We start from the raw sequence: 12622 nt of genomic DNA, 5'->3' as shown, positions 1-12622 counted from the left end.
TATATATATTCAAGCAATTTCATATTTTCTGTCCATATTTATACATTTCAATATTTGAGTTGTCCCATACAATTCTCAATTATGGTACTTTAGTCCTTGGCGACAAGGTGAAATAAGATGTCCATCTTATCCATATCTCCACCCCTCTTTTGACTTGAGTAAACACTCGTGGAAAGAATTGTTCGCCAAAATGAGGGAATGCTATTATTTGCTTAATTAGCTTCCCATAAGTTTTGCTTCTAAAGGTGTTTATGTAAAAGTAACACAAATAGCATGAATCATTCAATAAAGACCATCCCATTCTTCATACCTAAGGCTAAGTTGTTGTTATCCTTAGTGTCTTAAAATAGTTAAATGCCTAGACCACCTGAAATCTTAGGCTTAGAGAAGTTGTTCCATGCATGATTTGAGGTGGATGTGAAAAATCATACTACCCAAAAAACATTATAGCTGTAGGAGCATCTCCCCATGAATGACAATATACAAATATCGAAGATACTGTTGATGTACGGTTTCAATGTCTTGTAGGTAGGTGTGGATAGCGTTAATAGATTCGGGTTAAGTTGGATTAGCTAAATGCAATGGCTGTGGAACCAATGACAACGCCTCACATCAGCCATGAATGCTAAATGCGAGAGTGAGTGGTTGTGGTGTTATCATTGATTTCCCAGCCCGCTACACAACCATCATGTTCAGTTAACCCGATCTCGATTCAAATGCACCGATAGTCCAATAGTCGCCACATGATACATCGATCAAAAGCAAAATTTATGAGAACCTTGTGATCTACATGGGAAAGGGGAGTTGGCTTTCCACCCACCGAGTTTCCTTTCCAATATTGTCAATGAAAGAAGACAAAACTCTTCCTCTTGCTTTTGATGCATATCATTCCTAAAAGGAATAGAAGACTTTTGAAAAGTTTCCTAACCCAACCAGTGATGGTATAAATCAATAATTGAAAGATTCTCCATTTCACTCCTTAGCTTGGCCAGAAAGGAGAAGATCGTCTGCAGAACATCCAAGTATGTTATTGCAGAATTACATCTACAATTAGCATTGTATTGGTTTTTTTACATTTTCCTTCCTTTCCTTACCTTTTCCTTCAAACCAAACATAATCTTTAAGGTAGCCTAACAAATTTTCTAATTTTGTGACCAACTGATGTACTCCATCTCTATCATTTGAAAGTCTTGGGTACACTTGTTGGGCTTCATTCTGGACCAAAACAGAACCAACCCTAACATTGACCAAGAAAAGGACCAACCATAAGACTTAAAAAGGTCCCCAACCCTCATCACAAGTAAGAGGGGGAGGGGAGGGGGATAAATTTTAAAGAAACTTTTGATGATTATACTGAGACTTCTGGATTCTCCTCTCATAAGAAAGCTGCCAAAGAAGAAGACTAAGAATTATGTACTTGGCATGCAAGTCATGAGATTGGAATAATACTTTCTTTATATCTTCTTTCCTTCTTCTCTCTCTAAGCTGGAGAGAGAGAGAGAGGGGACAATTTAATGGTCGCCCTTCTTTTCTGGACTTTTCAGGCCTGTTAGGATAGCACATTGCCATGGATTTTTGTGGCCTGAAGTCAACACCATGACATACATGATTTGGTAAAGAAACCCAGGATGAGAGAGAAGAACCTTCTTTTTTTGTCTTTACTACATCAGATCAGAATCTCTGTGTTGAAACCCAGACCACCCACCATATACGTCATCTTGGGGCCCCCCACACATCCATCCAGAGATCTGTTATTACCAGGTAGAATTGCATCTTACACCACACATCTGAAACACTGTATGTAGGACCCACCAACACATGGGTGCAAATTCAATCTATGAGCATATGGGCCGGTGGACTGGACCGTGGTCGATCTCTACTCAGTCCAGGCTGACAGGCTTGAGCCAAGACTTCAACTCCATAGCCTATACTCTATACGGCATCTGACCCTTGATCAGCTAAACCCTGGTTAAACCCAATAAAATTTTGAACCGGGTCACTAAGAAATTGGGCAGGCCAGATCTAATGCTCACACTAATTACAACAATACCTCATCATGTCTTTACTAGGGCTGTCAAATGGGTCAGGTCTGAATCCTGATGGACCCGATTATAACAAATTTATTAAAAATATTATATTTTAATATATTATACATCTAATATATATATATATTCAAGTCAAATCTAATAATCGGAACAATATATCAAACCCAATCTATTGGATCCATGTGATGAGATCCGACCCATACACAGCCCTAGTCTCATGTTTGAAATAATCATATAAAGCCAGACACCGGACACAGTTTATTGTTTCTCACACTTTAGTCCTTTCTTAGAAACGAGCCTTTCGACATGTTTCGTCCCTGTTCCACACATCAATTGCAGACTCAGACTTTTCTTCAAAGTCATGAAAACCAGTAAACCAGAGCTGTTGCAATCTGGAACTTTCCTTTTCCGAGCCAAACGGTAGAAAATTACCCACTATGCGTGGGGACCAAATTCATCCCAGTTGAGGGTGCAAGGAGGGCCAGATTAGGTTGGATTGAGGTCAATCATAAACCCAATGTGAGTTGTTAAAACCCCAACCCTAACCAATTGGGTTGGATTTGGGTTGCCTCTTAGATTAGGTGCCAAGTGGCTTAAGTAAGGGTCTCTGACTATTTGTAGGAGATCCTATCTGGTGCCTACATCATGGTTGGGGAGGTTATGGGATATATTCAGTGGTAGAGTCAGGGATTTTCTTTTGAGTTTTGAGGGAGAGGACCGAGATACATATAGTATTTTTTTTTTTGGATTTATGGTAATGAAAAAATTATATTAAATCAATTACATTATAGAGGTTTGCAACATAAACAACACAAATATTGTTATAGAAAATTGGAAATGCCATAAAATAATATAAAGGGTGAGAGAACTACAATATCCTTTTGTTATAGGCTTTGTGACAACTCCTAAATCCCCCTAAGACCCTGTTTGTTTTTTGGTAAATTATTTATCTGGGTAAATGCACTTACTCAAGTGTTTCCCAGGAAAGACTTACCCGGGTAAGTGGATTTACCCATATTCTTTTATTTCCCATGCAAATAAGACAATGACCATTTTAGCCATAAAAATTCATTATTACAAGGGGCATTTTTGTCCCATTTAAGTATTGGCAACTATCCCCCGATGTGAGAAAGTTATTTACCCACCTAGGAGATGAGTATCACTTACCTTAATAAACTATTCCTGATCCCCACACAAATCTGTAAAAAGAACACGGGATTTTTGGTCAAAGAGAATCAAAATCCCATTGACCAACTTTCCCCCCTCTCAAAGTCTAGAAAAAGAACACCCCCTAAATGCTACTTAATTTTCAATTTAATTGACTTACTTTTCCCATTATCTGTTTTTATGGCAAAAGCAAGAAAAAGAGATAAAAGTACAAAAAGAGGTAGGGTTTGGCTATATAGCTAGCAATTCTATTTATACTTCAACAGACTAAACTTTTGTTCATACTGGATTTGAAAGGAATACAAATACAAATACATACGGTACAAATACATACAAATGTTTGAAACTCTACATAATTGTATTTCTACTCCTTCCAATCTGAGCCTAAAAAAGTGTAAAATGGGCTTATGGGTCCCCATTTACACTCTTTATAAACCAATTGAAGGGAAAGTCCACGGTGTAAAACTGTATTTACACGGCAAGCGATTTATCGAATGAGTGGTCCCACATCTCCCGTTCAAGAACCAATGATAAAATTCCACACCTGAGTTTAAATGCATAGCACCCGCATCTTTTACATTGGGTCATTAATTTATTATTAACGTGAAACCTTATCATTGATTCCACAGCCCTCCTTGTTGTCATCCATACCACAATGACTACGGACTACCGAGTTTTCTCTCTGGTCTTCTTGACAAATATATAATTTGAGTTTTTATATTCTTGCTTTCAAATCTTGAGAAGCCAAAGACGACTAGAACACACCAGAAATGAGGAATTGAACCCTTGTATGAAAATTCAAGCTCCAGAATAACAACTACTCATTTTGATTTCCCTGTCCGAAACTTCAAATACCCATTTGTTTATTCTTTTAGCTTTTTATTATTTATTTTGCTTCTTTTGGGGAACACAGACCGGAAAATTAAAAGAAGAAAGAAGAGAAGATGTCTTGCTTTGTGCCGTTTAATGACAAGAACTTGGATATCTCCTTGTTCGTTTTCAGATCAGTTGTAGTCATCATAGAGGATCTCATGGACGCCCTCAAGCAATTCTCCGTTTGCTGCGAGCGTCTTGGCTGTGCCCACTGCTCTATCTTCAAGAGCATCCATGGAAACATGGTATGAGTCGTCCCTTGTCATTTCCAAACTTTGGTCTGTTCACATATTTCCTCCAATTGGGTTTTCATTCTTTTTCTATCTAACTGAATCTTTATACCTTTTAGCTTTTAGTTTTGATTTTTGAGGCATCTTTCCAAAGCTTGTGGCAGGCAGTCTTGATTGTTGATTCCCTTTTTCTCTTCTGTGTTCTTTATTCTAGAATTAGTTTTCATCTTTGACTTTGATTCTCTGAATCCCCTTATCCTTTGCTTTTCGTTTCCCTTTCTGTACTGGTGTTGTTGAATTCCTTTTAAGCTAAACATTAATTATCTGCAACTTCTTCAGAGTTGCAGCGGTTATGTATCTTTTGCCTCTTTGTTCTTGCTGTAGATCTTAGTAGGTTTTATTGTTTTGATGACTTCAGATTGTATGGTATGGAGCTTGGTTGAAGAGGTCGGATGAGCAAAAGAAGCTACTCGATGCTACTTTAGTAAGTTGATTATCTGTGTCATCTAACTTGATCAATAAAGCCCCAATCATTCTCAAAAACAGCTTCAATTCATGTTGCCAACCAAAATCTCTCTCTCTCTCTCTCCCGTTTTTGTGATAACAATTAAAAGCTGTATTTTTGCAAAAACAGATTGTTCTGTACTGTTAACTTCTTCTCCAGTTGTGAGTTGTGACATCCACATTTTTGTTTGCAGATGTCTATGTTACAAGATGTATCCAGCATGGCCATCTTGCTGGACCACAGCTTCTTCAATGCATATGCAGGTGAATCCAAGGACGGTTTCTCAGGTGCAAAGTTCTCCACTGGCGACACAGTATCCTTGAATGCATTGCTGCAGAGCTCCGATGACTCGGCCGACCTCTCCTACTTATGTCTCGCATTGTTCAAGTCTTACTTCTTGAAGATGGAGGGTGTCACTGGAGGGGTTTGCTTCAAGTGTGATGATCTTCCTAGGGTGGTTTGTCTATATGTGTGGAAGTCTCTCCACTCCTGTTACTCTTGGCTTCTTACCACTGACATTAGAAGGACCATTAAGCCCTACCTTGAGCCCTTTTCTCCTGATATCAAGTATGACATCTTTAGGGTTGTTTATGTTAGGAATGAGGAAAATATGCTCAACACCCACCACTTATTTCCTTCTCCAAAGATGCAAGAGAATGTAGGGAACAATGAGGGTGGCCAGAGGAAGCAGCAGGGATTTGAAAAGAGTGAGATTGAGGTTTGAATATTCTCAGAAAAATTTTTTAGTGTCATATATTACCTATTTTTCTTGTCTTCAAAACGCCTTTATCAATTCTAGCAATCTTACCCTTGGTCTGTGTTTGGGTTGATAGAAAGAGAGAAACAGAAAGATTATGTGTTTGGGCATCTCAACTTTTTCTTTCTCTCTTATTTTCTATCAACCAAACAAGCCCAACAGATATAAGCTCGACTCGGCTCTAGGAATCATCTATTTAAATGGATGGATAGGATCATAAAGTAAGGCTTAGTTTGGTTATAAATGCATGAGAGTGCAAATGGGCTGTGTGCAAATTCTGATTTTCTTTTATTTCATATTCGACTATCTTATTTACTTTCAGAAGTAAAACAAGAAGTAAGATGATGTTGACCCCACCTTATAACTTATATGCAATAGAATGGAGGTGTAGGTACGTACTACTCACTCAGACCCTCAGCGGACGTCCAAACACCATGATTAACACCATATAAATACACACGAGTAATTCACAATCAGCCCCCATAGTGCATGAATCCGCAGTTCATCATCACCCTTGCAATGAATTAGTAGTAGATACCCCAATACCGCGACTAACCCGTAATTCACTGAATCTAACCAGTGCCCAAACCTAAAGAAACCACACCTGCACCCATCCAAAGGTCAAAAGCCCACCTGTGTGAGCGATGAAGTTACGCCCACTAAGGCGTGCGATGAATTCACAGCCTGCAAGCCCGCTCGCGATAATGGGTCAAAAGAGACATAGAACAAGCCCACGGTGAGGCCCATGTATGCCCAGAGGCATGCAGACCTCTCGACAACAAAAGACCTTACGAGCCACCACGTGGAATCGGTGAGACGCCAATTGCCTAAAGTGACGTCACCAACGCCACATAGGATTAGTCATGGCACACAAAAAGGGTAGTAGCACACGTGAGTAATGAGGGATCTCAAGGATAAGGAAAGCCGATCCTTGAGAAGATCCTCATGAAACATGTGGCAATACCCCATTAGTGCGTCCAATAATTGACAGCGAATCAAATATCCCCTTTTTCGATATGGAGCGAATATCCCCATCTCCTACCTTTTAGGATCTCGGAATCCCCTCCATAAATAGGGATACTCCTCATATCGAAGGAATCACCCAATCTTGAGCATTTTTGTGCCATCAGTGCTCTTGAGTACCCCAGGCTTTCCCATTTCTAGAACCTTAACCTGCATCTTTCCCCACACCTGAGGCTTCTCTCCGTCCTTCAAAGAGATCGCTCCCATCTATCCTTACACCCATTTTATAGTAGAATCTCTAGTTTCGTCTTTGATCATGGAAGAATGGCCTCAAGAAGGATCAACCTCACTACCCTCCCTAAAGAACAAAGCAACATTCCAAAAAATACCAACCCCAGAGTCGAAAATCAGCCTAAGATGGAAACACCCGTCCAAATTGACATCGAGATCTTGTCGAACAAGGTCTACAAGTTCAAGGCACTCTTCGAAGAACGATTCAGGAAACTCGAGCAGAACATGGAAGAAACAAGGAGCACCCTCCAGATCCTGCTCAACCGATCAGCCCAAGCTGAGTAGACCCCTACTGCCACTATCCCTGGCATTCCGAATTCTAACCCTAATCCCAGTCACCATGCTTCCAAAACCATGCCCACCATCCCGGAACAACCCCACAGAGCCAATCTGACCCCTACCCAAGCAGGCTCTCTGCCTACTCACCAATTTCATGCCTTCCCCTACATCGATCGGGTAGTAGAGACCCCCCTCAATAGAGACAAGTTGAGGGAGTATGTCTAGGGACTAGTGGTTGAAAGTCACAACCGGGCCCAAGGCTCGGCAGTCCTACAAAAACCTTATTCTGATCGCATTCTATACAAGCCTTACCCGATTGGGTACACCCCTCAGTAGTGGCCGCAATACGACAAACAAAAAGGCAGTCCACAAGAGAACATCAACAAGTTCAAGGGCATCCTCGTCTCCTTCACTCTCGACGGGGACCTCAAAGTGTGAGAGTTCTTGAAGTCGTTGATTGGCCTGACGTATACGTGGTTCGTAAGCCTCACCTCTGGCAGCATCAATTCATGGGGCGAACTAGCCAAGAAGTTCCTATTCAAATGGTTCGCCCTAGAAAGGTAAGTGACTATGGCCAATCTACGGAACGTAGAGTAAGGGCCAGGAGAGGACCTATTGGCATATGTCATAAGATTCCAAAAACTTACACACTCTGTTTTTTATGAGCAGGCCACCGAAAGAAGTTTTGTTGAGCAGTGCGTTCAGGGCATGCGCCCCACCTATAGAATCGGCATCGAAAATGTTGAAGTAGAGACCTTCAACCAACCCTGAAGATGTGCAAAGAGGACGGCGCGAACCGTCAAAGACACCTCCCCTTACAACAGAAATGAGGCATACGCGGTTAATTGGAGGCCCATAAGCAATGGAGGAGCCAGACAATGGCCGTATCAACAAGACAACACACAGGGGAAGAGGATCCCACCACCACCCCCTCCTTTCTCTTGCAAGAGAGATGAAGTGATCATGATCACGAATAAGCTAGTGGAAGATAGAGTCATCAGCCTTCCACCGCCACCACCAGGAGTAGACCCAGAGAAAGACAAGCGCGGAGGAAGGTAGTGCAATTACCATCAGACACCTCACCATGACTTGATGGACTATTTCACCTTGAGAAGAATATTTGTACAAAGGGTAAAGCTAGAACAATTTGGAAAGACAAAACCAGCCCGTGTGGATATCGACCCCCTCCTAGCCCATACCCCAGGAGGTAGCAACAACATGGTCGGGGCATTCAGACAATACCAGGCTATCACTTTGATAGAGAAGCTAGAATAGAGCGAAGAACTATGGCAGTTTTTCACCAAACAGGGAGCCAACACAACAACACAGAAGTTGGCAGCGTTGGCTGAAGTATTCTGGCACCCTCTCCAACCCTACAGTCGCGATCAAAGCAGCATAGAGTTCACAACAGACGACATGTTGGGCGCTGATCCTTATCACAACAGACCCCTATACATCATGGCAAGGATAGGGGGTTTTGACATGAAGAGATCGATGGTCAACCTGGGAAGTTTGATTAAACTCTTCTCCATCCACACACTGGAATTAATGAACCTCCACAAGGAGGGCATCAAAGGACTACCTTTAGAGGTAACAGACTTCAATGGGAACCCGTCCGTCACTGAAGGGTCCATCGAATTATAGGTGGCAATTGGGCCATTCACTATAACGTAGGAATTCCAAGTAATCCCAGGAAGGACTTTCTCTTAGGGCGCTCGCTAATTCATGACATGGCCCTCATCCCCTCGACATAACACCAATGCATCAAAGCCAAACACCGAAGGAGATCGATAAGGATTTCGGCCACCAGGGCACCGTTTGATAAGATCGAGACACATCTCCAAGATGCCATATACTTCACGGAGCTAGCAAAGGATGGCGAAACAAGAATAGCCAAAGTCGAGGGAACAAAACTATCATACCCACATGAGAGCGAACCCATGGGACCATCGGAACAACGAAAAAGGAGCAGGTGCGCTCGGATGACAGGTGACTATGGGAAGGAATATTACACCATAGGCAAAGGCAACAAAGATAACGAAGGACCTGTAGCCAAGAAAGTGATTTCTGAGGTATGATTTTGTAATTTGATTAGCCTAGCTTTATCGCAATATGTATTAAAAAAATGAAGTTTATTTTCCAAAATGAGATTCCACTTTTCCAAATCAAATATATCTTTTCAAAAATCATTGCATTCCTCTAATGGAAGACCATAAGTAATGTCTCAACCAGTTCATTTCACCACATCGCATGTCAATGTCGCTACGGTTTCACTGTCATGCAACAATCGAACCATGGAACATGACACAAAGGTACAACATTCAAACCACATACCTTTATAGATACGAAATTTCCCAAAAAAATTGGAAACATATAACAACCTGGATAATTTTAGGAGTTGAAAGAGGAAGCCTTGGAATATTGCGATGAAGTTAGAGTGCCTCCGAGGTGCATGATGGATTCCATCGACATGGTCGAGGAACCATTAGAGGAGATTAACCTAGCAACCGACGGAACAGACAAATGACCCTCATATATATCCACCAAGCTAGTAGCCGAGGATAGAGGAAAACTTATCACACTTTTAAAGGGTAAGGATTATCCTTATCACAACAACTTTAGAGCCTAAAACTAGTTTAATCCACTTCTCTCTCACAGAATTCCAAGATGTCTTCGCCTGGTCATACAAGCAGATGCTGGGACTTGATTTGGAAATTGTACGCCACTCTTTATGTATAGATCCAAAGTTCCGGCTAGTGAAGCAGCCGCAAAGGATCTTTAAGCCGGAAATAACTCTGAAGATTAAAGAGAAAGTAGAGCGGCTTTTGAAAGTAGGCTTCATCAAACCCATAGCCCACCCTTAATGACTTGCCAATGTAGTTCTAGTGAAAAAGAAGAATGGGCAACTGAGGTTAGTATCTCCTCACGTAATCCCTTAATAGTAGCATAACACCCGTACACTAACTCCACCTTATCGCAGATGCTGTGTCGATTTTAGGGACCTGAACAGAGCCTATCCGAAGGATGCATTGCCTCTTCCCAACATGGAGGTGTTAATAGACTCAACCGCGGGACATGAGCTCTTCTTCTTCCAAGATGCCTACAATGGGTACAACCAAATTTTCATGGATCTCACAGATACACCCTCCCTCTAGGGGGTACTGTTCCACCATTGTAGCTACAGACTACTTCACCAAGTGGGCAGAAGCCATTCCCTTATGACGAATCTGTGCAACCAACATAGCAAATTTTCTAAGACAAAACATAGTCTACAGGTTCGGAGTACTAATGCGAATACTAACTGATAATGGCCTATCCATAAAAAATCAAGAAGTTTGTGACCTCCTGGGGCAATATGGGGCAAGACTATGAACATCTACAACATATTATCCCCAAAGAAACGATCAGGCATAGGCTACAAACAAGACACTATTAAGAATGTTGACCAAAACAGTGGTCGATAATCAAAGGGACTGGGCAGACAAGCTATTAGAAACACTTTGGGCCTATCGCACATCTATCAGGAGAAGTACACAGGCGACACCCTACTCCTTAGTCTACGGTCAGGAAGTAGTACTTCCAATGGAGATAAAAGCTATATCCTCCAAAGTGGCCTCCGCAATGGGTAAGAAAATCAAGCCAGAGGACTTAGATACATTACTTGCAGACAAACTTGAGGTAGTGGATGAAATTAGAGATACAACCTCACAGAAGCAAATCAAGTACAAACATACCCTAGTTAACAATTTCAATAGAAACTTAAGGTCTAGAAGCTTCAAAGAAGAGGATAAAGTATTGAAGACTGCTCTCAATCTTAGACAAGGTAAGTCTGCAGGAAAATTTGCACCAACATGGGAGGGGCCTTACTTGATAAAAGAAGTCCACAATTCGGCCTACTATGTATTAAAAACTGTAGGCATAGGTGAGGATGATGAAATCATAAATGGTTACTGGTTGAAACCTTACTTTGATTAGCCATATACTTCTGTAAACACACAAGCCAATGTATATGTTTTATGAATAAATCTACAATGCTTTACATGATTTTCTTCTCTTCCATACAAGTTGTTTTGCCATTAATAAAGTCTAGCATTATGATTACAATAAGGTTGCCCTGCCCTTCAATTAAGCATACATAAATATGTGATAACATAAATAATTTCCTTTTGCTTATGCACATGTCTTGACTACAACCATAATCTGTGACTCTTTTATTTTCCTACACACATTTTATTTATAGCCATACAAGTTGTTTTGTTATACTTACAAAGCCTTGGACACCCCGGGCACCTAAGTAAGCCCTGGCCCCCTAGGCACAATACAAAGCCCTGGACACCCCATGCACCTAAGTAAGCCCTAGTCCCCCAAGCACGATACAAAGCCCTAGACACCCCGGGCACCTAAGTAAGCCCCAACACCCCAAGTACAATACAAAGCTTTGGACACCCCGAGCACCTAAGTAAGCCCCAGCTCCCCAAGCATAGAGAAAGCCCTAGCAACCCTAGGCACAGCCAAAGCCTTGGCAACCCCAGACACTCTCACACCATGGTCGTTTCCACAATGCCACATGTTCCATACGAAATCCCAAGCAACTCCAGGTGTAGCCACACCTCCATGTAACCGTTGGGGGGGCTTTGTCAACACCAGGTATGATTTCTATCCAACTTATAAATGCAGATACTTTCTCTAAACTCAGAAATGCAATGGTTCAAAGGGGGGAAGAACTCCACCAGTCTCACACAATTGACAGCAACAGTATGCTAAAGAACAACACTAATCTCGACCATCGTTGCCTCACTCCCATAGGAAGGCTCAAGTATCCCTCCCATACGCTAACCAAAATCTCACCCCAAAAGGCAACAAAGGCCTGATGCTCATAACCAATACGTAATTGCAATAGAGGCCAATGGGCTCTCAACTAAGAAAAAACTTATATCCTGTCACTCTTGATGTTTCCTACAAACCCACGAAGCACTTTCTAATATTAGCGAGCGCTCGTAACTTTCTTTCTCAACAACATTTAACACTCGTGCTGAGCCAAACTAAGGAGCACACACGATTTCCCTTTATATTAATTCGCAATTAATTGTTGATTACACTCACAATGGTGTTCAATTGCAATTAACTCCTATAATACATATGAAAAGTACTTATTTGTGATAGAGTGCACAACATGACAAACTTTAAAAGATTTGGTTACCGTTTAATATTTGCGCTAATACAAATCACGAAAAAATTTCACAAACTACATAACTTCCTTGATAGAAGACATTCTATCAAGATAGAGGGGGTTGTATCCACCAAAGCAAGTACAAAAGGTGTCAAACCAACACTACGCAGGCACCTACGATGAATCCAGAACCCTTGGGGGCCTTTAACGATGGAAAAAGCGATTTTTACTAAATTCATACAAACACTCTGTCTAATCGCGATAAACTAATGGAAGATAAACATATCTCAGCACTGCAATAAACCTCAACGCACTGCGACAACTCCACCATAGGGGCATTGA

General features: G+C 41.4%; 2 protein-coding genes across 3 annotated transcripts; both read left to right on the top strand.

Annotated features, from left to right (window-relative positions):
* Positions 1–3796: 3796 nt before the first annotated feature.
* Positions 3797–11126, top strand: LOC104610227 (uncharacterized). Of its 2 annotated transcripts, XR_016083711.1 has the most exons (4): positions 3797–4330; positions 4734–4799; positions 5014–7670; positions 7780–11126. XR_016083711.1 is itself a non-coding variant. In XM_010276739.3 (3 exons), the coding sequence occupies exons 1-3, from the start codon at positions 4157–4159 to the stop codon at positions 5542–5544; spliced, it is 771 nt and encodes a 256-aa protein (XP_010275041.1). In that variant the 5' UTR covers positions 3797–4156; the 3' UTR covers positions 5545–11126. The 2 variants fall into 2 exon arrangements, 1 of the variants encoding a protein (XP_010275041.1); XM_010276739.3 differs by having other exon boundaries at positions 5014–11126.
* On the top strand, positions 10549–11085 carry LOC104610257 (uncharacterized). Its single transcript, XM_010276791.1, has one exon. It carries the CDS (start codon positions 10549–10551, stop codon positions 11083–11085), a length of 537 nt encoding a protein of 178 aa, XP_010275093.1.
* Positions 11127–12622: the final 1496 nt, after the last annotated feature.

Source organism: Nelumbo nucifera, chromosome 3, assembly GCF_055504915.1.
Source record: "Nelumbo nucifera cultivar China Antique chromosome 3, China Antique-T2T, whole genome shotgun sequence".
Lineage (NCBI taxonomy): Eukaryota > Viridiplantae > Streptophyta > Magnoliopsida > Proteales > Nelumbonaceae > Nelumbo > Nelumbo nucifera.
The sequence above is the reverse complement of the archived record's forward strand: the minus strand, read 5'-3'. Positions and strand labels throughout refer to the sequence as shown.

Excerpts from the sequence above, each read along its gene's own strand:
- LOC104610227 (XM_010276739.3), top strand. The coding sequence starts at position 4,157 with ATGTCTTGCTTTGTGCCGTTTAATGACAAGAACTTGGATATCTCCTTG. Across the intron at positions 4,331-4,733 it reads AGAGCATCCATGGAAACATG|ATTGTATGGTATGGAGCTTG; the intron begins GTATGAGTCGTC and ends TGATGACTTCAG. Across the intron at positions 4,800-5,013 it reads AGCTACTCGATGCTACTTTA|ATGTCTATGTTACAAGATGT; the intron begins GTAAGTTGATTA and ends TTTTGTTTGCAG.
- LOC104610257 (XM_010276791.1), top strand. The coding sequence starts at position 10,549 with ATGTTGACCAAAACAGTGGTCGATAATCAAAGGGACTGGGCAGACAAG.